The sequence below is a fragment of the Cricetulus griseus genome, chromosome 8, assembly GCF_003668045.3.
Source record: "Cricetulus griseus strain 17A/GY chromosome 8, alternate assembly CriGri-PICRH-1.0, whole genome shotgun sequence".
Lineage (NCBI taxonomy): Eukaryota > Metazoa > Chordata > Mammalia > Rodentia > Cricetidae > Cricetulus > Cricetulus griseus.
The window spans coordinates 16,009,424-16,033,655 of NC_048601.1; the positions used below are offsets into that span (position 1 = coordinate 16,009,424).

The following is a 24,232-nucleotide window of genomic DNA, read 5'->3' on the forward strand; positions in this document are numbered from 1 at the left end:
CCATGTGTTATTTGGGGGCCCTAAAGTGGCGGCAGAACCCAGGCAGCTGGCGGAAGGAGTTATCATTACATGTTCCAAAGGATCTGATTCCCTCTTCTGCCTGCATGTATGCACAAACATAGATGCAGGCTATAGCCCCATACACATAGAATTAAAAAAAAATAAAACAAAAAACTAAGCTCCTGAAGATTCATTTTCAGCCCAGATGTCTACCGGACATTTCAAATCAAAATGTCAAATCTGATTAATAAACCTGTAGTATTATTTGTCTTTCGTTTGTCATTCTCCCTTGCTCTTCCCACAGCTCCTGTGGGCTGCTGTTTTTTTTTTTTTTAACATCTCCAGTTTTTATTTTTACTGTCAATATTGTAACCCTGGAGCCCATTGTGAAACAATTGGTTTCTCATGTTCCTTCTTACCTCTGACTTACTATTCAATGCTTAGCAAAGTAACATTATTTTTTCCTTTTAAGTTTGAAAGAATCACCTGGTCACATGGCAGAGGCAAGGAGGGATAACCCGTTTTCACCTGAGTCTGACCCTTTTGTCACCAATTCATTTCCTGCTGGTCTGTGTTTCTCCACTGCCCACAGAAGAGAAAGAGGTGTGGTTCCCTAATTCCTGGAGGAGGAAGAAAAGGACTGTCAAGGTCAGACGCTGCTGTGTCACTGGAGGCTACAGGAGTCACCCGCCAAACCAGAGTGCGAACTGCAAACCTCTGTTATCACAGAGCCAAGGCAGTGCTGACTCCACCTCTCCCAGGCTGTAGACAGCTCACAGATACTACTGAACCACACTCAGGAGGGGACACACTCTGCCTTGGCTCCCAACTCTGCAGACGGAGGTAGTAATGTCCTCCCAGGGAGACACTTTTAATCTGGCCTGGTATTTACTGTTGTTTACCTGGGAGTGTGCTCTGTGTACAGAATCTTTACTGGGCCACACCCCACATGATACTGTACTTAGGTAAAGGTAGCTGAGTGGACTTCCTGATTGTTGGCGTGGCCAGAGAGAGAGAGAGAGAGAGAGAGAGAGAGAGAGAGAGAGAGAGAGAGAGAGAGAGAGAACACAGCAGAGAGGAGGAGAGTGGTATGCACATGCATGGTCCTCCTGTCTCTCTTCTTAACCTTAGCTTGAATCTTTCTGTCTGCCAGAGAGATGGAGAACAGATGAGAAGAGTGACCAGAAGTTAAAAAAAAAAAGTTCTCTTTTATGGAGGAAACTGTGAGGAGATTGTGCACACGTGTGTGTGTGTGTGTGTGTGTGTGTGTGTGTGTGTGTGTGTGTGTGTGTTTTGAGACAAGGTCTCTGTGTGTAGTCCTGGTTGTTCTGGAACTCACTGTATAGACCAAGCTAGCCTGGCCTCAAACTCACACAGATACACCTGCCTCTGCCTCTGCCTCCTGAGTTCTGGGAACAGAAGTGTGCACTATCACAACCAGCTGTGAGGAGAGTTTTAAAGATTCCGAAGCACCTGATTAGTAGGTAAAGCCCAGTGGGGTGAATCCAGGAGGGGGAACCAAGCCTTGGAAGTGCAATGTGATGAAGAATAACGCGAACAAAGCTACTGCAGGAAGGCTCCAACAGCCGCTGCAGGCTTCAGGTGTGCCGTCTAATGAGGAAAAAGAAGCCACACCTGGAGCTGAGGTGGCTGTTTGGGGTGGGCAGCAGTTGTGTGCTCCCGTCTTTTCCTTCTTTGGGGAGCTCTTTTGTAAATGAGGGAAACCGAGGACTTCTGAAAACTGTTAGTGAGTAACCCCCAAAGGAGAATGACCAGTGAGAAAATATTTCAGATACTTTATTTCTGAGCTTTTAAGGTTTCACAGTAGTAGATGACGGTTCATGGAAGCTATATACAAACATATGTTGCAACTGTCAAATGAGGCTCAAAATCAAGAGCTGCACCACTGCAAGAGTCCCTTGATTCCAATGCATGCTTTTTGCTATTGTGGCACTAACTGTGGCCTAACAATTTACATTCTTAATATTTTTGCAGTCCGTATAAGAGAAGCTATATCATGCTACAATTTTTTTTAACAAGATGAGAAAGTTGTGTACATATTAATATAGTATTGTTATAAGTATGTTCTTAATATATTACATAGTTATCATTTCAATTATATTATTAATCCATTAATATTCTTCTCAGGCACCTGTAGGTAGATGCCACACGGGATTTAAGGAATTAGCCTATTATGGACTATAGGACTTAGGACTCCAACACTTAACTATTATGCCTATTTATTGGTATGATGAATTAATTTCATATATTTGTTATATAAGTATAAATGTTGGCTATAGGATTCTTCTAGAAGAGCCAGATTAAGCTCTGAGAAGAACCATCCCAGAGGATCAGGCATAACGGCATGCCTTTTCTCAGCTTGATGCAGACAGCCATTTGCTAATCAATAACTAATTTCAGGGGAAAAGTGGCATAGCAAGTAATCTTGCTGTGACAAACAAATGTGAATATCTTCTGATGTACGAGTTTAGAGGAACATCTGGGTGGCAAGGTTTCCTGTATATTTTATTGCTGTCAGGATATGCCTAGTAAGTTTGCCTGGGGTGCAAATTTTAAAAATCCCGGGGTCATCTGTTATATGCCACATGTGTTTTGGCAAACTGTAACCATTGGAAATTATTGTACAATTATCTTCCTTTTCTTTCTTTCTTTGCAAACATTTTTCCCTTTTGTGTGTGTGTGTGTGTGTGTGTGTGTGTGTGTGTGTGTGTGTGTGTGTGTGTGTGCATAAACACAGACACAAACATTTGCCATGGTGCCTGTGTGGAAGTCAGGGGGCAAATTTTGGGCATTCTCATTTCTGCCACGTGGGTCATGGGGATTGAACTCATGCCATCAATCCAGCCCATGTGGATATCTCGGAGGCAGCTCCACAGAGTGCATTTGCTTTGCACGCTAGTGTCCACTTTCATTTGGCGGCTGGTTATTAAAAATCCTAGTTTCCTTAAACTACCAGAGACAAGGAGAAGCCGTGGTGAGAGCCTGACTCAGGAAGTTTTAAGTGATGTCTGTGGTGTCTCAAGGCCTCGGGGAAGAAGGGTGGGTTTGGGTCACTGAGGGAAGGTGAGCTTGGCTATAGCCAGTTCAGGGTAGGGTCTGTGTACAACAGTCTTCAGGTTACTTCCTTATGTGCTAGTGGAGTGTAGTTTGGCTTTTGGGCAGAGCTCACAGTCTGAGCTGGCTGCTGACTGACTCTTTTTTTCCATTTGTACTGTGTAGAGAGATTGTGTTCCTAGCACCTACTCCCCGGAGAGCCAAACTCGTTCAACTGGCTGCTCCCTGAACAAAAATAATTACTTACATCTGATAAGATCCCGAAAAGGAAGCAAGAGGAAATGAAAACAAGAATACCTACAGCCTTGCTACATTTTCAAGCAGATTGTGAGCACCCAACTCAGCTGGGTTGGTTTCAGGACCTTTCCTTTGCTCCCGGCCCCATGGTCTCCGAAGGGCGGAAGCTTTCTGACCTTATTTGTCTTTGCTTGTTTGGTTCACCATCTACACGAGGTAGAGTTTGATGACTTCATAGATTCCTTGCTGCGTTGTATACAAACTCACAGACAAAAAATTCTGCCCCCCCCATTTCCCTCTCCCTCTTTCTGTTTCTCTCTTTGTTTTTTTGAGACAGAGTCTCTTTATGTACTCCTGACTGTCCTGAAACTCACTATATAAGCAGGGTGGCCTCCAACTCAAAAGATCCTCCTGCCTCTGCCTCCCCAGTGTTGTCCTGATGTGATGCTAAATCGTCTGTCAGCCTTCCTAGGCCTCCTATGGTTACACACTGAGTTTTAGTGTTGATGCTAACCATCAAAGTGCTACTTATTGAAGCACAGATGCTCTGTCCAAAAATCATAAGCAAAGAAATCTCCCCACTCCAGCCTCACACCCTTTCAATTTTCATTATTCCATGAATACATATTGTAGCTCACAATTAAACAAGTCAGAAGGCAGACGGGTGTGTGGCCAGCTAATCAGAGGGGAGCAGGTGGTGAAAAGTTGCATACAAGAGAGAAAAATGGACTGGGCAATTCCAACTGCACTTCTGGTTTTACTTTTATCAAATCACTACCAAAAGAGACCACCTGAGATTACTTAGGTGTTTTGTTTCAGGTTTTGTAGTCACAATTGAAGCAGTAGCTTCCCTGCCTCTGGAGCCACCTCATCTCTGAGCAAGGGCAAAGGGTAGGTTGCTAGACACACGGAAGAGTGGGAAGCATCAGAAAGAAACAGGTCTGTGGACGTCACTTAAAAGATGTGTGGGTTATGTGGAGTTGCTGAAGGTGGTTAGACAAAGAACCCGCTTAGCCATAGCAGCTGTGCCTGTGAGCAGTAGCACTAGGTCAGGTGCTCCCGGCAGTCCTCTGTGATGAGAGAAGGGCTCCCTGGCCCCCACCACATACTGCTGATCGATTGTCAATGAATAGATTTAGCAGAGTGGGAAGCAAAGCATCCAGTTGTGTATATACCCATTGGCAATTCAGGGTCACACAGATAGCCCTAGTTAAACCCGTGAGACACTAAAGCAACAACACTATCAAAACAAAGCAATAAACTAGTAAATAAAGGAAAGAGATTTCTAAGGAAGATAGGGTGCTGGCAGGGGAGGTAGGAAAATAAGACGGTTTGTGTGTGTGTGTGTGTGTGTGTGTGTGTGTGTGTGTGTTGTGGGAGAGAACCAGAATGTATTATATACTTGTATGGAACTTTCAAAGAACAAATATATTAATAATAAAACGAATTTCCAACGGTAAACAACAAATTAGTAATCTATTTGGAAAATTGCTAATTGGCGTGTGAAACATCTTTATACTATAACATTTTATTTTTGTGAGTACCTGCATGCCACCCATTAGTGTGGAAGATGTCCTCTGGTGTCAGGCTTTGCCTTCCAGACTCTGTTTGTTGTTTTTCCTGCAGTGTGTACCAGGTTCCATGGCATGCAAGCTTTAGGGACTCTCCTTTCTCTGCCTCTCATCTAGGAGTGCTGTGGTTTCAGATACACAAGTTCCAGGGATTCAAACTCAGGTCCTCAGGCTCTCAGGGCTAGCACGTTACATACTGAGTCAATTCCTCAGCTCTACATTTGAAATACATGTATGCATAGATGCATTTCCTTTTTATTTCTGTCACTATTATTTATAGACCATAATGACACCTTCTATAGTCTATGACCTGATGTGGGTTTGTTTGACAACCAGTGGGTGTAGAGGAGGTCTACACAAGCTTTGAGCATTGAGGGATTCAATATCTTTCATTGATAAATGCTGTCTGCTTATTTGTTCTTTCAGGTGTTTCAGAATAGGCAAGCCAAAGCATAAATCCTTTCTTTTGACATTTGCCAAATATTCATTCATTGTCCACGTAAAGGTGGAACACAATGTTATGTGTAAGAAGGTGTGACATGAAGCCGAAAGGAATTTAACATGCTTCCAGGCTGTACTGGGGGTCAGGATGGTGCTGTGGGTCCCTACTTCAGCATGGTCACAGACGTACAGGGTGCCTTAAAAGGAATTTCAGTAGCAATGAAATGAAGGGATCGAGGCTGCAAAGCTGTATCAGAGAGAAAGGAAAATGCTTCAGGAGAAAAAGGGTGTTCCTTCAGCCCAAATGCCAGACAGAAGAGCAGAGAGAAGTAGGAGGCTTAGAAAGGGCACCATGTGCTTAGTTGCTAGAGATTCTTTGGTGTATTTAAATTTTCTACATGTGCTCTTTTTGTTTTCCTAGAATAACACACACAGTCCTTGGAAACAACGCATCACTGTGGCTGTTCTCTGTGCACACCCTGTGGGCCTTGTAGAGGAGGCTGGCCCTGTGGTGATGGGAGAGAAGGGTCGCCTAAGCCGGGTGCTGTTGGAGTGCAGTCTCAGTGACAAGCTGTGTGGTAAGAGCAGACACCACAACTCCCTGTGATCTGACGCTATAGCAATAGACTGAGTTCTGGATGGTTCTGGAGGAGGAGAGCTGATTTTATTTCTAGCAAGCATCACTTTTTTTTTGCAGTGGGGGCTACAAGCCAGTCAGAGATCAGAATAGAAGAACTCATTGGTCTAAGATGCAGGGTTGCCCTCCATGGGCCTCCATTGAAGGGGACCAGGGGATACGAGGAGCACTGAGATATGATGGGTAGGGGAAATTTGCAGGCTTCTTATTTCTCTTTCTGTTTATGGCTTAAACAGTTGTTCAGGAGCAACAGTATGAAGTCATCATTGTTCCAGCTCTCCTGGTTGGTGGCTTCCTCATCCTTCTTGCAATCATCCTATGGCTATTTATCAGAGGACAGAGATCTCAAAGGCAGCGCCCTGGACCTCGGAGTAAGTCTCAAACCCTGTGGATAGGTACAGACTCAGACAAGATGGATTTTAAGGAAACTGTAGGCCAAGATTTCAGTAGGTCCAATCCATAATCAGATCTTACAAACTATAAATGCAAGCCATTTGCTTCTTGAACTCCCAATGATTTTCTCTATAATTGCCTTTAATACTACATTGATCTAGTTCCACCTTGCCAACGCAAAATGATTCATGAGTGCCTTGATTGGCCTCAGTTCATATTGTTTAAGACCCTCCAATAGCTTGTTGTGTTCTACAGAATGGAAAATAGCAAGGGTCTTCCCATGGCCTGTATGATCTGGACTCTCTGGCCTCCCACATCTCTCTACCCACCCAACTTGGCTTCCATCTGCAAGGCCTTCCTTGCTTCTCCTTGAACACCCCATGTGCACTCTTCTCTTGGTGCCTTCATTCATCTTGTTCCATCTACTACAGTGTCATCCTGGTTTGCTCTGTAAATGCTTCTAGATCTTTATTAAACACCGCCATATCTGAAAGGCCTTTCTTTGACTTCTATAGATAAAGTAGGATCTCCTTTGGCTATTTTCTTCCATAATACTGCCTCATCCATTCTTTTTTTTGCCTCATCCATTCATAATGTCCTATGATTAGAAACTAATCTTAGGCAGATATGAACTGTGCCTATCCTCAACTCACAGACAGTGTATGGTATACGGTGATACTGAACAGACAGACTGGTTAAGAAATGATTGGAAATTTAAGAAAGAAACTTTTTTTTTTTTTGGCCAACTGGAAAGGTAGCTACAGATGGGAGCTAGTCTCAGGAGACCTTTTGACTAAGAGTCATGGAAATATGGAAATATAGAATGATTTCACCTGAAGAAAGAAAAGCTACAGCTGACGGTTGAGTGTCTACCTATACCCCTCCTTCAATCTTGAAAGTCATGTGACTGACTTAAGACAGTGACACTACCTTTTGGTACCTATGGTATGAATTCCTTTTCAGAACTGTCCTGCCTCTGTGCTACATCCATGGGGGCACTGAAGGTAATCCCAAGGATGATAAAAAAGAAACACGACCAATTTCGAGGGCTTCATCTTTAGTTTTCCTACAAGTAATGGAATTCTTGTGACTGTTGTAGGAGCTCAGTGTTGACACTCATTCACTGAGAAGTACCAGAAGATGCCCTTGTGTTAGTCACTGAAAAATCTGACTGATTAGTTTGTTAAGTCTGCCTTTCCAGTGTCCCCAGGGCAGGGGACAGATGGTGGACATCATCTCTTTGTTCTAGGTACTGCCTCTGCAGCTGCATCTAGTGACCTAAGGCAGGAGGGAGCAGGTCAAGGAGAAAAAGTGCTCCTGCCACTTAAGGAGACCTCCTCTGTGGAGAGTTTTCTACAAGCAGCCACACCTCAGTTGGCTAAGCTTCAGGTGCCCAGGGAACAACTCTCAGATGTTCTGGGAAAGATCCACAGTGGCAGTTGTGGGACCCTCTATCACGCCATGATGACCACCAGAGGCGACCCCAAGCCAAAGAGTGTTGTCCTCAAGGTTTTAGAAGGTAAAGTACGAAGATCAACTCCTATCCTTTTTACTTCTCTGCTCTGAGCCTGTACCTGGAAATAATAGTAACAGGAACTGCAAACATTAAGATATGTATGTATCAGCAGATACGCTTATTGTGTACAGGGAAGCTTGATGCAGAGTTGTTCTCCTTGGGTCTTTAGATCTCTACCTAACCCTTGCCAACTGATGCCAGTAAAGTGGACCTTTCCATAGTGGATGCTACTTTGCTGTTTGTCATAGGATTATGAGATTTTTTTTTAATGTCTGATTTCTTTTTAAATTAATTTAGTGTGTGTGTATGTGTGTGTGTGTGTGTGTGTGTGTGTGTGTACATGGTATGTATGTGTGAGTGCAGGTGTGTGCTGCACAAGTGTGAGGTCAGAAGTTAACTTTCTGGTGTTGGTTCTTTCCTTCCATTTTGGGTTCCAGTGACTGAAAAGTCATCAGGCTTCTATGTCACCAGTCACTGGCTTTCACCATCTCTCAGGTCCTTACACCCTTCCTTGATATTGTGTCTCTTTCCTTTCTTCCTCTTTCTCTCTGGATGCATAGAAAATAAAACAAGGAAGGGCTAACATAAACAAAAGTGTCCATGCCAAGGTCCAGACAGTGATGTAATGCAAAGCACTGTCTATTCAGGCAGGTGAAAATCTGTCCAGGTCTAAGACCCTTGACTGTATTATTTCTGTGAAAGCATCGTTGACTGAGTATCACTCTCTTTTACATGGTCTCCCTTCTGCCCCCTTTCTAGCTGCATTTCTTCACTTTTGGTCCCTCTCTCACAAGGGGACTTGAACAACACCATCTGTACATGCCCTTTGCTCCTTGCCTCCCACTCATTGGCTGCACTTGACCATTCACTGACCTGGCTCTGGTTCTTCTGTTTTTCATAGAACCTACTGGACTCCAGGAGGTCCAGGATTTCATAGGGCGAATCCAATTCTATCAATACCTGGGGAAACAGAAGAACCTGGTACAGCTGGAAGGATGCTGCACAGAAAGGCTGCCCCTGTACATGGTGCTGGAGGATGTGGTCCCCGGAGATCTGCTCAGCTTTCTCTGGACCTGTCGCAGGGTGAGCAGTAGGGAGGCTGCACTAGCAGGGAAAAGCTTTGGTTAACTTTTCATACACCAATTAACACACAAATGACAAAATATGCAGACAATTTATGGGTGAAAACTTTTGAATAGCACAATGGCAATATAAGTGTGAAATAATTGTCACATAGCTAGCAGCTATGGATATGGCTCAGGTGGTACAAAGTTTGTCTAGCAAAAAGGTGCAAAAGGTGCAATGTTTGATCCCCACCATAGCATAAAACTGTGTGTGGTGGCACATACTTATAATTCCAGCACCAGGAGAGATCTTGAGTTCAAGGTCATTCTCAACTATGCATCCATTTTGAAGCCACCCTCAGGTACATGAGACGCTAACAAAATAAAAATTCCATGTCTGTTCTGTGCACAATTAGCCACACATGACATGTTCCAGGAGCTCAGATGACATTTTCTGGTCTCCAAGGACACCCAAAATGCATGTGCTGCATATACACACATGCAGACAAACATACACACACATAAAAGAAACATAAATACATCTTAGTGTTTTTTTTTCCTTTCTCTCTCCTCTGTGCATGTGGTGGGGGAGCACATAGAAGTCAGAGGACAACTTATGGGAGCCAATTCTGTGGATCTTGGGGTGGAACTCAGGTCATCAGGCTTGGTGACAAGTACCTGCACCCTTTGGCCATCTATCTCTCCAGCCCCATCTCTTTGAGCCTTAATTCCTGAGTTTTTGTGGTGTCCTTAGCTTTGATATATGCACTTCAGAGTTTCTCTGCCACAATTTTAGAAAGAAACTATGTGTAAGTCACTTTTACATAATATATTTCATTTCTCCATCTCTTTAGGATGTGATGACCATGGATGGCCTGCTTTACGACCTCACAGAAAAACAAATATATCACATCGGAAAGCAGGTCCTTCTGGCCCTGGTAAGATCAGCATCAGTGGAAACGTAGGATTTTCTTATCAGCCTAGCATTGATGCTGTATTTCCCACACTGATAATTCTGAATGGGGTATATATTTTAAAGATAGTTAGATAAAGCTAGGGCAGACTGTTCACCAACAGTTTGTTTCACAGTCCCCTATTTATGAAGTTATTTAGGTAACACAATACAGTATAAAGCATTCCAGGCAGAAGACAGTCAATTTAGGATTGATACAGTAAACTAGATATATGTGAAAGTGTACTTAGCTTAAGTTTCCAAAGCCAGGGTCAAGATTAATTTGGTATTTGGATCTGTGTACATGTGAAAGAGAAAACAAGGGAAGCAAGATGGAAGAGATTTGAGGGAAGAAAGAAAATCAGTGGAAAGATGAAGGCTACAGATTTATATTTGAAAAACAAGACAGACTAGCTCAGACTGTGTTTGGTGGGAGACTTGCTTTGGTAATGGAATATGAATATGAATATATATATATATATATATATATATATATATATATGAAAAATAAGGAACAGGGGAAAGAGAAAAAAAGAACAGGAAAGGCCAACTGCTCTTTTATTTTTAAATCAACTTAAAGAGGTTTAAACAATTTAGGGTTTCAGAAAAAAATTACCTTTATCAAAATTACTCAGGAAGTTTATATAACTATGTATGTGAAATTATTTGGATAGATTTCAAATGGATATTTTCTATGAAAAAAATCAAGGCTCTGTGAAACTTGGTTGAATTTTGCTACCACAATATGTGAAATGGATCAGGGTCTAAAGGGGCTCTTTTGTGTGTGTGTAGTGGTGATAGTGTAGGGAATTGAACTTGTGTCTTTTGCACAGCAAGAGCTGCATGCTTGGCCCACCAGGTATCTAAATGAAATTAGGAAAAATATAGTAAAAAGGATGCAAGAAAAGAGAAACAGTCTGGTTGGCACCCTCATCGGATGGGGAGAGAAGCCATCGCACAGCAGTTAGTGTGGCTAAGCTGTGAGCTTCAGCCTACCTTGCCTCCTGAATCATAAGCACAGACCTGTCTATCCTACAGGGGTGCCCTGATCAACCTGGTGTATCTATCAGGCACTTGTATCACCTGTCACCAGGCAAGGCTATGGTTTTTGTTGTTACCTTTAATGACTTTAAATTTAGTGCATTCTTCAATTCTTCTCATTATAGGATAATTTTTTTATACATTCCTTAATACTATTCATTGTAATTAATTCCTTCATTCTAAAAACTCCCAAGAGACAGAAAACTGCCAGGCACAGTCTCCTTCTTCATCAGTGACTGGAAACTTTCACTTTAACCCTCTAAATTTCCTTTTGCTGTCAGTGTATGGTAATCAGAGCCCCAGATCTCTGGCTTTTCAGTCACACACAGCTTGAGTGGTTTCGTGCCAGAAGAGGTGATCCAGCACACATTACCAGCCACCGTGATTGTCATCTGCTTTTCTAACCACACCGGAATCCTTTGATTCTCTGTACTACAAGTCACTGCCTCTCTCTTTCTAGGTGGTGGCTTAGTAAATCTGTGCTAAAAGTCTTAAAGCTTATTTTTACAAGTTCTCAGAGAATTTGATTTGGAGCCTGGCTTAAGAACTATTAGTGGATTGGTAGAGTTTGTAGCACTTCCTGGGTTAAGAGCCTGGCTTATGGTCACAATCACCTAATGAGTGTGTGGCCTTCTGTCTTCCTTTGGATTTTTGCCTTAATGATACTTCCTTAACTTCATCTAGTTCAAAGGACAGAATGAGATGACTTGAACCTTGGTATACATTTATGACACGGCAGTCAGCTTTTCTGTATGCTTTGCTTTCTGTTCCAGAAGCAACCTGAGTACCATCTGAAGGGAAAGCACGATCAGGAGGGTTAGGGTTGACACACCTCATGCGATTATACTCTCAGAGTGCAGGGTTAGGACGGGTGTGTAGCACAGTTGCAGAGTGCTCACCTAGAACACATGAAGCAGCAGGACCCATCCTTAGCACTGGAGTGAAATCCCTATGTTAGTGCCATTTGGGCCATTCACTGAGTTTGGTAATCCTAAGCATATGGTGTAAAGGTCTAATCTCCTATCCTGCTTTGGAAAGGATTTCATTGACTGATGAGAGAGTTTGGAGCGGAGAAGGCCCTTGTCTTTTGAAGGCCACCCAAGACTGTCTTATTTGTGAACTTTGACCTTCAGAATGCTGATTATCTTTGATCATATGCTGATAGGAATTCCTGCAGAATAAGAATCTGTTTCATGGGGATGTGGCCGCCAGGAACATCCTGATCCAGAATGACCTGACTGTTAAACTCTGCCGACTGGGCCTGGCTTATGAAGTCCATACCCAAGGGGCCATCTCCTCGGCTCGCATCAGGACTATCCCTCTCAAGTGGCTTGCTCCAGAACGGCTTCTCCTGAGACCTGCAAGCATCAGAGGAGATGTGTATGTTCCTCATCTTTCATTTCTTCTCTTTGAGGTCTGGTGTTTCCCCCTGAATCTGTGCTTGCAGTCAACTCTGTCTGCAAATGAGATCTCTACTTGAAATCAGACATGTTCTCAAGTGAAAATGTTTGTCATCTGCTTTCATTCATTTTTTTTAATGCTTTTTCCTGTAGTTCTTGTTAAATTAGCAGATTTATTAGGAAAGAAACACATGAAAATATTATTCAAATCAATGTTGGAGGACTTACTTTAGCAGCCTTGCCTTAACCTTTAGGTCATGGTCCCCCTTAAGAGTCAGGAAATGAAGGATTTGAAATAAAATATGTATACAGGTTTCAAGTCACCTTTTAAAAAATATTCACTTACTTATGTGCATGTGCCTGCCTGCATGAGTTTATGTGCACCATGTATGTATAAGAGTTCTTGGTAGCCCAAAGAGAGTGTCAGGTTCCCACAACTGGAGTTATAGGAGGCTGTGAGCCAACACACGTGCTAGGAGCTGGACTCAGGTCCTCTGCAGGAGGAGCAGTTAGTGCTCTTAACCACTGAGCTATCTCTCCACCCCAAGTCACTTCTTATGTGAAAATTTTTGCATGCATATTTATTTATCCGCCTTTTGAAGGAGAAAAAAATCTACATGTGTGATGGGTCTTGGACATGCAAATACAGCATGATCCTTTTGACTTAACCTCCCAAGTGGGGGGGGGGTCACACATATATGCCGCTGTATTTCTTGTACAAATAGAAGCTGTAATGATGGATAATGACTGGATGTCGCTTTGAGAAGGTTCTTAGTATAGTAAGAGACCTGAAAGTTTGTGAATATTTGTGAAACAACATGAGACTTTTATTGTTTCCTCCCTCTTTTGTGTGTGTGTGTGTGTGTGTGTGTGTGTGTGTGTGTTTGTGGCAGGGTTTCTTTGTGTAGGCTTAGTTGTCTTAAAGCTAGCTCTGTAGGCTGGGCTGGCCTTGAACTCACAGAGATCAGACTACCTTTGCTACCCAAGTGGTAGGATTAAAGGTGTGCACTGCCTGCCTGCAGCCCCCCTCCCCGATACCCTTTGTCTCAGTCTCTCTCCCCCTCCCCCCCATTGACTCATCTATACAATTTTGTAACAGGTTATTCACTTAACTTTTTAAAATTTCCTTGGAGTGGGGGTGGAGATGAGACAGGGTCTTTCTATATTGTCTCTGGCTATCATGGAACTCGTTATGTAGAAAAGGCACCACCACACCTGCCTCATTTTTGTTTTGTTTGAAGGACAATCTCCCTATATAGTCAGACTGTCCTTAAACTAGTGATCCTCCTTCATCAGCCTCTCAAGTGTTGGAACTACAGGTATTTAATATTATTCCAGCACATTTTCTTTTAAGCAGCATACACTTACAGACTAGTTTTAAAACATTCAACTTATGTTTAAAGATATATCTTATGTAAACATTTAAGTAGCATCTATAGCATTTAGATGATCCCTTAACTATATATACATATAAAATCAGTATAATCAAGATTGCAAAGAATTGAAATTGATCTTTGGAAATCCTATGTATCAGCTGTTCGAAGAGGCACACAAATCCGAGGCAGAATGGCTTCCTTGATGGCCACATCACAGGAGGCAGTGGGAATTTCAGCATCAGGGCAATGAGCCAGTTAGGATATTTCCACTGATGTGTCATTGATACCCGCTTTTCAACAGACCATGGGAAATTCCACTTATAAAATGTCACTCAGTTAATGATGCATGTACCTCTCAAGTCATATTGATTAGCCAAATTCCCTGTCTAAATGTCTAAAGTTTACTAATCCTCTTTCTAGGTTTGAGTAAATAGATGCACCGAGAAAACAATACTTAAATGAAGAATCCCCCTTTGCTTTGTGTTGGGTGAAGGCTAGAGTTTGAGCAGAGAGGGAAAGAAGAGATGAAAAGGAAAAAGAGGGACACTCTGTTTCAGTGAATGGGTTTGTGATTGCACACACACCCATGCTAATAACAACTGCAAACGTATATCATGAAGAAGGGACACAGACTCACTCCTCTGTTCCTTGGCCTTTTTTTTTTTTTATATAAAACACTTCAGCTCTCCTTGACTCCTTCATTTCCTTGCTGATGTTAAAGTAAGATTTCTTTAGTAAAGACAAAGGTAGAAATTAAATGGATGGCTTTGTTTCTTTTACAGCTGGTCCTTTGGGATCCTGCTTTATGAGATGGTGACTCTAGGTAAGGATGGCTTCCAGACAAGCTTGCTTATTTGGCTACAAGTTGTAGCCTTTGAGGACATGTTTTCAGGCCAGGCCAAATTGCACTGGGTTGACATGGATTCTAACCCTTTCACCCAAAGTCTACTAAAAATGATGATTTCTTTTCTTCTCTCTCCCTCTCCTAGACCGTTCTTAACTTTTTTCAGTTCTCCCTTTTTCTCCCCCCCCAAACCATACCAACTCCATAGAATGTTTTCAAACCCAAAGGATAATTCCCATAGCCATCTTATATAAATATAAGAATGTTTTCTTCAAGTTCATTAATCCATTCAATTTAGAAACTGTAGCTCCTCTGTGTTATGAAGAGTGGAAGGCAGGTCTTATTTCATGTTTTGTCATGCTTTATTACTGTCCTTAAAACCCAGGAACTCCTAATATTACCTTTCTTCTCCAAAACACCATTTCTGAAATCTATTGCATTCTTACACAATTGGCAGGGAGCAACTATACTGTACACCATAGCTCCCTGTGATTACGGTTTAAAGGCCACGGTCTCAGGTCAATGGATATTGGAGCTATTTTCACCTCATATTTAGAAGGTCTCTTGTTTCTCTCATGTTTTTCACATTGACAGGGGCACCACCATACCCTGAAGTCCCCCCCACTAGCATTCTACAGTATCTCCAGAGAGGGAAAATCATGAAGAGACCCAGCAGCTGCACACATGCAATGTAAGTGACTCTTAAAGGCTTGAGTTTCTGTAACTGCAAATCATGTTTTGGTCCCTATTAGCCACACCCTTTTCAGAGTGCCTCAGATGATGGCTAGTTGTCCTTATTTGCTAATGCACAGCCTTAAATGAAGCATGAGGCAAAACAAAAGCAGTTCTGCTCAGCAACTGTATCCGTCACTTTTCTAATTGTTGTGACAAAATACCCAACAGAAACTACTTTAGGGAAGAAAGGTTGACCTTATCTCACAGTTCCATTACGGTGGGGAAGGCAGAGCAGAGGTGCTCAGCCTGAGGCTGTGGGAGCATGCAGACAGCTTGTTCACATGCTTGTGGACAGGCAGGCAGTGGAAAAAGGCTGGAATTAAGGTGGCTAGAACCTTCAAAGGCTTCCCCTAGTACCACAAGCTGTGGAATCAAGCACTTAAAACATGGGGCCCTGGGGGACAGTTTAGACTCAAGTCATAAATATGCCATATATGTATACATCATATATGCATATCTGATATACACACATATTATATATATATCACACACACATATATATTACACACATGCATGTGTGTGTGTGATATAAACATCCTTCAATACAATTTTGAGGCAACCACTGAGGATTCTAATTTTTGCTGTCACAAGAAGCTTCAGACAAAGTGCCTGGCCTTAAAGAACCTAACACTCTGATGGGTGGGTTTTTAATCATCTCATGTTTGAACTATCTTTTCCACCATGCAGTGCAATAAGGTAACAGACAACTTCCTCCCAGCTCTGTTACCACATTGCACTGCATGGTGGAAAAGGCAGAGCTCTTCTGTCACTTTGTAGTCTGAAAAGTCCCCAGCATTCTATTATAAAAAGCAATCATGCTGAAAGGATATTGATAGACTTGATATAAAGAGAATGCTAGAGTACCAGTCTCTAGAAATACAATGGGAGACAGATTAGGAAGATCAAAGGGCTGAGGCTTTTTATTTTGTTGTTGAAGAGGAATTATGTTCCTTTCACATTTGTCTTCATTATTCCCATCTCAGGTACAACATTATGAAAAGCTGCTGGCACTGGAGTGAGAACAGTCGCCCCTTGCCTGGAGAGCTGCTCTTGCGCCTAGAAGCTGCCTCTAGATCTGCAAATGACAAGGCTGTGTTGCAAGTGCCAGAGTTAGTGGTGCCTGAGCTGTATGCAGATGTGGCTGGCATCAGAGCAGAGAGCTTTTACTACAGCTACACCACTATCCTTTAAAGATGTCCTCAGACAAGTGACTTGGAATCAGTTTCTTCAAGAACAGAGGGAAGGAACTTTCTATGGGCCACAAAGGGAGAAAAAGGACATGGATCCCACATTTTCCCCTATACATTTTCCTGGAAATATAAAATGCTGCTGGACAAGGCTCTACCTCTACACACCATGTAGTCTTGAACTAAGACTCACCATCAATCTGTCTGCCTCCCAGTCCAGAGGACCTGGGTACAAGTGGTGGACAGTGCCATTCCCAAGGAGATTTTAAAAATCTACAATGACTGTTGGGGGATAGGGCAAAAGGGCTGGCCCCACCCATCCCAGCCTGCTTTACTACTAAAAAGTTTTTTTTTTAAATCTAAACTATTACAGAGTATAAATAATCAGATGGTATGAATGAATAGAACTCAACATAGGAACTCGTGAGAAAGAAAATTCAAGGTTCTTTTTCCTGAGAAGTGTAAGGTAAATCAAAAGCTCCCTCAAGAAGAGATCTTGTCTCTTCTACATTGAGGAGATGTAAAAATTGTTTAGTCCTAGTCCAGTCATGAAGAATTGGAGAAGAACTATAAGAAACAATACTGAGTTTTTCCTTGATTACAGATTGAACTTTTTATTGAACTCTGAGACAGGTGGACCCTGTTTGAAACTATGTTTTATAAGAAGCAGGAGTCTTTTTATGGTTATTAAGAACTTTGTTCATCACATTTGCTTGCTAGTCCTGCTAGACTAAGAAGAGTAAGTCTAAAGAACCAAAGGTAGAACTAGTGTGTGGTGTGTGTGTGGTGTGTGTGTGTGTGTGTGTGTGTGTGTGTGTGTGTGTGTGTGTGTGTGTGTAGTAGGAAGCATGGAAACCAAGCAAGAAGACTTAGTTAGTAATCTAGGTTGTCATTAGGAGGTGCCAAAGAAGAAGTAATCTGATAGAGATGGGTGGTAGCTTCTAATTTTAAACCATCCATTGAAACACTGTGAAACAACTCATTAAGTTAGTATTTATTTACTGGAAATAGATTTTCCTGATGTATAGTTACTGCAATATCTACACTAGGGAGTAGAAAATAAAACAAATGGAAATTAATTTTAATAGGAAGATTAAAGAATCTACATTGTCTAAAAAGAGATTCTTTATGTATAAAATGAGAAGACTTTCTACCTTACAGGGTGGTGTGAAGGTCATTGAGAATGTACATTTGTATAATATATGGCATATAATATGTCCTCAATAAAAACTAGTTTCTTTTCCTCCCATAACTCAGAAGATTCCATTTCATTCTTTTTTTTTCTCAACCATAACATCCACTGTGTGCAGGGAAAAGCCTGGGCTGTGATAGTAGAGGGCAGAACATGCCTAAAAGATGGTGGCATGGCACAAGCACCACATCATTAAACTGTTACCATGTTTTGTTTTCCAACATGGAGAACTGAACCCCGGGCCTTACACAGGGAAGTGACCTACACTGTTATTGAGCCATTGTGTTTGCATGAGGTTTTGGTGGATGACGGCAGTCTCCTATGATTTCAAAGTACTGTAAGAGAGGACAACTCTTGTTCACACGCTGATGTGTGACTTTGCAAGAACACCCTGATACCTTTACAATGATGAGGAGAGCTATCATAGAAAAGATGATTGGCAGCTGAAAACGGACACAACTGAATCAAGTGAAATTTTGATGTAGTCATAATGACTCAGCTAAATAATACCACAGTGAGTAGTCCGGATTTAAGTGGGCTGGAGAGAGAAAAGGGATGAGATCCAATTGTTGCCTCCCAGCTGTTAATTTGAGCCATCATACAAAGTATTTCCTTATTTGAATATTTAAAAATGTTCAGTGTGAAAGCTTGCTGTGCCAGACAGTGGAAAATATGTTGGGTAAGAAAAGTGGGAGTTTTGAATATAGTCAGGCCAGGTGTATTCATGTGTGGTCATCTGCTAATTAAAAACTCACCTTAAATGTTGTGAATGCATCCCATGGGGATAGTAGAAGGGAGTGCTGAGTGAAGACTTCTCTGAATACATGACATTTAAACTGAGACTGTGGGGGGAGGGGGGCTCAGGTAGTCATAGGAACAGTAAAACAAATTCTCCAGGAGTGGGATTTGTATGGCAATTTTATGGTAAGAAGTACCAGTGTGGGGCTGAGAAGATGGTTCAGTGGAGAAAGTGCTTGTCATGAAAGTTTGAGGAATGGAATTTGGATCCCCAGAGCCTTACCATGTAAAAGCTCAGACACCAGGATGCCATTGACAAGATGGAAGTGAAGACAGGACTCCCCAGGATGTTGCAGGTCAGCTACACCTCATACTCAGTGGTTAACCATAGAAGACCCAGATCTAAGCAAGATGGAAGGCAAGGATGAACAATCAAAGATGTCCTATGAAATTCATAAATTCCGTGGCACACACTTGACAAATTTGCCACACACTGATCACATACATACATAAACAAGAAACTATAAAAAACAAAACCATAATCATAACCAGAAAAAGAAACATGCAGGTAAATGACTGAAAAGATGTCTACAGGGCTGTAGCACATGTGTTAAAGGGGAAGAAGACACACAATGAAAGGGAGGGTGGCTCACTCTTTCTCTCCTTCTTGGGTGTGTGCCTATGGATTTTGCAGGTGGCCAGGAAGGTCAGAAGGCTGTGTTGGATTCCCTGGAGCTCGAGTTGCTGGTGGTTTTGAGTTGTCTGTCATATGTGCTAGGAACCAAACTCAGGTCCTCTGTATGTAACCTTAACTACTGAGCCATCTCTCTCCAGCTACATTTCACTGTATTAAAAGAAGAAAAGCAGGTTAATAAAACTATTAATATTTGTTGATTTTCTCAATCTCACTATAACTTACAAAATGCTTTATCATACTCAATGAAATAAGACAAACGTGTAGAAAAAAAAACACACACAGACAGTCAGAGGATAGCCTATTATTCTTAGTAGAATGTGCTTGTTTTAAGTTAAAAGTTATGTTGTGTGTTTAAGTCATATGATACTTTTGTATGTTTGCTGTACCATGTCTTTCTCTGTCCCACCAGCCAGTTCCCAAATAATGACTTGGAGTCTTATTACTAATTATGAAAGCTTGGCCTTAGCTTAGGCTTGTTTTTAACTAGCTCTTATAACTTAAATTAACCTATTTTTATTTATCTATGTTGTATCACTTACCTCCCATCCTGTACCTTCTGTGTCTCCTGGCATCTCCTTTGCATGCCTAAATTCATCCCCAGTTCCTCTCTTTGCCTGGAAGTCTTGCCTAGTATTTCTGACTAGCCATTGTCTGTTTAACTTTTTATTAAACCAATCACAGGGACATATCTTTATACTGTATAATCAAATATCCAGCAACAGCTTGCCTCCCAGCTGTTCCAGGCCTAATAATGCAATTTAAGTCTATCATATCATGGTAATCAATTATCCTGCCTGATAACCAGCAGTATAAGGGTGTCTGATGTTTCAGCCTGACTGGGATTTATTTGAGAAGTATCAATATCTAGTGGAAAAAGACTTGGCTAAAATCCACAGGGAAACCTAAAATGGAATAAAAGACAAAGGATGGATATGGGCAGAAATACATCAGCACACTTTGGCTTTTCCTTCTTAAAATGTCCCAACTTTAGTATGGTATATTAGACTGCACACTACTTTTGCTAGGCAGGTTCATTTTACTAAAGGAGAATACTCTGACATTTGAGTCTATAAATATATAAAACCAATCAAAATTACTGACACAAAATGAAAATACAAGCTTATTGCCTGTAGTGTTAATCATGATACAGTTAGACAGCATTTCTGAAAATTGAAAATGGGAATGATTTGGTCACTTTCAATAGACAAAAAGATGTAGATGGGCAGAGGAGACATTATAAAAAGAGTTCAAAAGAGGAGAATTCTATAAGCAGGGAAAGAAAGCCCAGCAGAGTATTTAAGACATTAACAGCTCTAAAGAAGAATCACTCCTAAAACAGGCAGGTGTGTGGTACACACTTGTTATACTAATACTTGGTAAGGAGTTTAAGGCTAGAATAGGTTACATAGGTGAGTTTAAGGCCAACTGGGGTACATGAAACACTGACTCAATTAAAAAAACAAAACAAAACACAACCGGAAACGAAAGAAACACAGGATTGACAAAACACTTGATTGGAAAGTAATCATCAATTCATATTGTACATTAAACCATCAGACTTTGCCTTCCATTGCAGTTGGGAATGTTCGTTTCCTACTTCAAAATGATTTCACAAGGTGCTGTGAAGCTGATCACAGCGTTGGCAAAGGCAGAAGCAGTCCTTTAGTTTCATGTAAGTGACAAAAACATTTATATTCACAAGTAAATGGTGACAATGTAATTACACCCTAATTTGGAACCTACAATAACTGAGAAAGGAAAAAACATTCACAGTATATTTTCACTGCTTCCAGTCTGATTAAGGATATCTGAAACTCTTTTTGTTTGTTTTGTTTTGAAGCAGGGTTTCTCTGTGTAACCCTAGTTATGCTGGAACTCGCTCTGGAGACCAGGCTGGCCTAGAACTCACGGAGATCCGCCTGCTTCTGCCTCCTGAGTGCTGGGATTAAAGGCATGCACCAGCACTGTCCAGCCTGAAATTCTCACATAAATATGCTAACCAACATGAGAAACACTAGCCATGTATGATAGTTAAATATTAATTTCAGTTAATCAAAATTAAGAATTCGGTTTTCCCAGTCTCACTAGCTGCACTTAAGAGCTCAGTAAACATAACACTTTCCCACACCCTTAGTGTCTACCATCTGAGAGGAGAAAACAGAGTGCTCTGTTATTTCTTAATACTGATCACAGTGCAAATGTCCTATTTTGGTACTATCTTGACTTACAATGTGAAGAGTTAGGCAAATACAGTTTTCTAGTTTATCTCAAAAACATGCAGGACCTAAGGCCACTGAAGGAGGCTTCTTGTAGAATTCAGTGGAAAGGATTATAACTGATATTTTCCCAGATGTTATAAAACACCGTGCTTACGTTTCTGTGAATTATTCTTGTAAGAATTCGGGCCCATCTAGGATTTAAAACTTAAAGTCTCTCATTCTAGAAAACTTCTCAAATCTCTGTGAGGTTTGGCGAGTCATCCTGGTTGTACGACTGAAAGGTGTGGTGATTTATGCTTCTAATGTATTTCCATAAATAGCAGCCTACCACCCTACTATGAGTAAATTTTGTAACAATTATATAACTATTAAAATGACCAAAGAGGCTGGGCAGTGTGGTGCATACCTTTAGTCCCAGCATTTGAAAAACAGAGGCCAGTGGACCTCTTTGAATTTGAGGCCAGCCTGATCTGTCTATAAAGTGAGTTCCAGGACAACCAGAGCTACACAAAGAAACTCTGTCTTGGAAAAACAAAACAAAACAAAATAAAACAATGACCAAAGAAAATCTGCCCCAACTTGCCTTGAAAAGTACTCTACTTTCTTGAGCCCTACATTCTAGTTATTTATTGATTTCAAATGTAGAAACTGCATCTTTTGGCTTTCTCTAAATACACACGTTCACACCACTCTACCTAATTTGGTCATCCTTGCCTGAAACACTGTAATGCAGCACAGTCACAGAATTTGCTCATCAAAAAGCCAATTTAAATAACACACCCTTTATAAGTCTTCTTCAATACTCCCTTCTTTAATAAACTTCTAGTTCCACCTACAATAAAAACACTTGCTTTTTTTTTTTTGGTACAGGATGCTTTATTGCATATATGCTATATGTAATACTAATTGCTTCCCTGTGCTGATGTTTGCTTTACATGTTTGCATTCTTTTTAGCCTGAAGGTGCAAATAGCTCTATTGCTGTATTACTAAAGCCCATCTGTTTTGGCACATGGGAAATACTTGTTAAAACTCAGCTTGCATAGATTTCAGAGCACATCGTATCCATGTTATTTAATTTTCTCAGTTCTGTGTTTGGCAAAGTTGATTACTGTGTATCTAGTTAGTTAATGATCAAACAGGTAGAGATACAATTAGGCGGTGACAGTGTTGAGATTGTACTTTCCCAGGATTACTGCAGAAGGCTATCAGTCACCAGATAGGATTACTCAGTGCTGGTAACAGAGAGGTGATCAGGATTCGAAACTCGGACTGTGTGCAAGCTCACTGTCATTTTGTGCTCTTCAATACCATCTCACACCATAATGCTCCTTACCTCTCCAGTTTAAGCCATTGGGAATTGTGGCCTACCCCCCCCCCCAACTGTTAATCCTTACAAATGAAGCGACTCATAAGTTCTACTTATGAAAAACTTTACCCCGATGGCTGTCTGGGCTTTTCAACTTCATGTGCTGTTTGAACACCAAACTTCCCACTAGAGCGATTCATTTTACTTTTGTCTTTAAAATTTTATTTCTTTTTCCTTTTCTTTGTTTGCTCTCTTAGTCTTAGTTTAGGCTGTTGGCTACTGGGTAACTGTGAAGCACTGTGCAAAGGCTTGTTAGGACTCAGGAAGATATTCTGGTTGCCACTGGAATGCATCTTTACTCACCTCACCAGTTACAGGAAGTAGAGCCACACCCCGCTTTACAATGTGCTTCGAGATCAGAGATACCCACAAGAAGTGCAGCTTGTAAACCTTGGCTAAAAACCCAGAAAAGCCACACCCACACCAGAGGGCAACCAGAAAGTACAAGTGGTTTACGAATGTTCCTCCCAAGCCCATTAAAGAAAAAAAAGAAAAGCTATTTGTTCATTACTAAGATAAAATGAAATTGGAAGGAAAAAGGATGAATCTGGAAATTATTATAGTAAGTGGGGGGTAACCGTGAAGTATTAAGACAGATAACCCATTCACTCTTGAACGTGGATCTTAGCTTGTGTACGTAGTTAGATGCTTTTGAGTGTTGGTTATCAAACCAGAAAGGGGACTGGGGGCTAGTTAAAGAAATGGACTGACGAGGTAACAAGGTGCATTTGACAAGACAGTGCGTGTTATGATAATGTGTGGGGAACCTTGGCAGGCGAGGGACAAACATGCCAGGCAGGCAGAGTTTAAGTGAGATTAGAAAGGGAAAGGAGGGGGGGCGGAGGAAAGAGAAAAGAGACACAGAGGCAGAGAGAGAACAGAAGAGAAGAGGGAGACAGGAAAAGTCCTGTCTGCCCCAAGGGAGCAGCGGGAAAGAGAGCCTGAAAGAGAGCATAAGAGGGCGGGGTGGGGTGGGGGTGTGTCTCTCTCTTTTAAAGGGGGTCCTTTGCACCTGCGTGCAGACTTCGCAACCACGGACCCCTGGGCTGACCCGGGTACTGCCCGAGTGCATTCTGCCAGGTGACGGGGACAGGCAAGCATAATGCCTGAGTCCTTAAAGTGCGAGCAGGAATACGCGGGCAGAAGGGCTGGAGGCAGTAGATGGAGGAGGTCACACCCAAACAATACAGAATCCAGGTCATGAAATCCGGGGACTTCAGCCTCCATCGTGCTCGTGCAAGCAACCCTTACTAAACTCGGTGAGGGCCCCCGACCCACCCGCAACCCAGACACAAGGAAGACAGAAAAGGAGACAGAAAAGGAGAGAGGGTAACGAGGAGGAAGTGACTAAAATTCATCATACACGTGTATGAAAATCGTCCAAGAACTAAAAGGGAAAGAGCAAACCATATAAAAATCCTTTCCCAAACGAAAACAACGTGCTTGGGATCTCGGTGCAGCCGCTGCTGCGCGAACCTCTAGCTGTCCTCAGCGTGTCCGGCGGGACCCGCGGCTCCCCTGGCTTTCTTTTCCCTAGGGAGAAGGCGCGC

At 41.8% G+C, this 24,232-nt stretch overlaps 1 protein-coding gene and 1 long non-coding RNA gene across 8 annotated transcripts; one reads left to right on the plus strand and one right to left on the minus strand.

Annotated features, from left to right (window-relative positions):
- The first annotated feature begins 307 nt into the window (after positions 1-307).
- Styk1 (serine/threonine/tyrosine kinase 1) lies at positions 308-17,316 on the plus strand. Its single transcript, XM_027429851.2, has 10 exons — positions 308-843; positions 5,746-5,902; positions 6,198-6,332; positions 7,604-7,873; positions 8,772-8,953; positions 9,789-9,872; positions 12,093-12,307; positions 14,486-14,526; positions 15,142-15,238; positions 16,266-17,316. The coding sequence occupies exons 2-10, from the start codon at positions 5,839-5,841 to the stop codon at positions 16,471-16,473; spliced, it is 1,296 nt and encodes a 431-aa protein (XP_027285652.1). The 5' UTR covers positions 308-843; positions 5,746-5,838; the 3' UTR covers positions 16,474-17,316.
- Positions 5,967-24,228, minus strand: LOC103162198. 7 transcript variants are annotated; one of them, XR_004771047.1, is made up of 6 exons: positions 22,986-24,228; positions 19,053-19,243; positions 18,683-18,801; positions 12,209-12,285; positions 8,744-8,830; positions 5,967-6,346 (listed from the first exon to the last, which is right to left on the minus strand). It is a non-coding gene; the product is annotated as an uncharacterized LOC103162198 (long non-coding RNA). The 7 variants fall into 7 exon arrangements; XR_003487776.2 differs by lacking the exon at positions 12,209-12,285 and having other exon boundaries at positions 8,744-8,974; XR_003487780.2 differs by lacking the exons at positions 8,744-8,830; positions 12,209-12,285 and adding an exon at positions 8,831-8,974 and having other exon boundaries at positions 22,986-24,226.
- Positions 24,229-24,232: the final 4 nt, after the last annotated feature.

Coding starts and splice junctions, on each gene's coding strand:
- Styk1 (XM_027429851.2), top strand. CDS start 5,839: ATGGGAGAGAAGGGTCGCCTAAGCCGGGTGCTGTTGGAGTGCAGTCTC. Junction 12,308..14,485: donor GCAAGCATCAGAGGAGATGT/GTATGTTCCTCA, acceptor TTTCTTTTACAG/CTGGTCCTTTGGGATCCTGC. Junction 15,239..16,265: donor AGCAGCTGCACACATGCAAT/GTAAGTGACTCT, acceptor TTCCCATCTCAG/GTACAACATTATGAAAAGCT.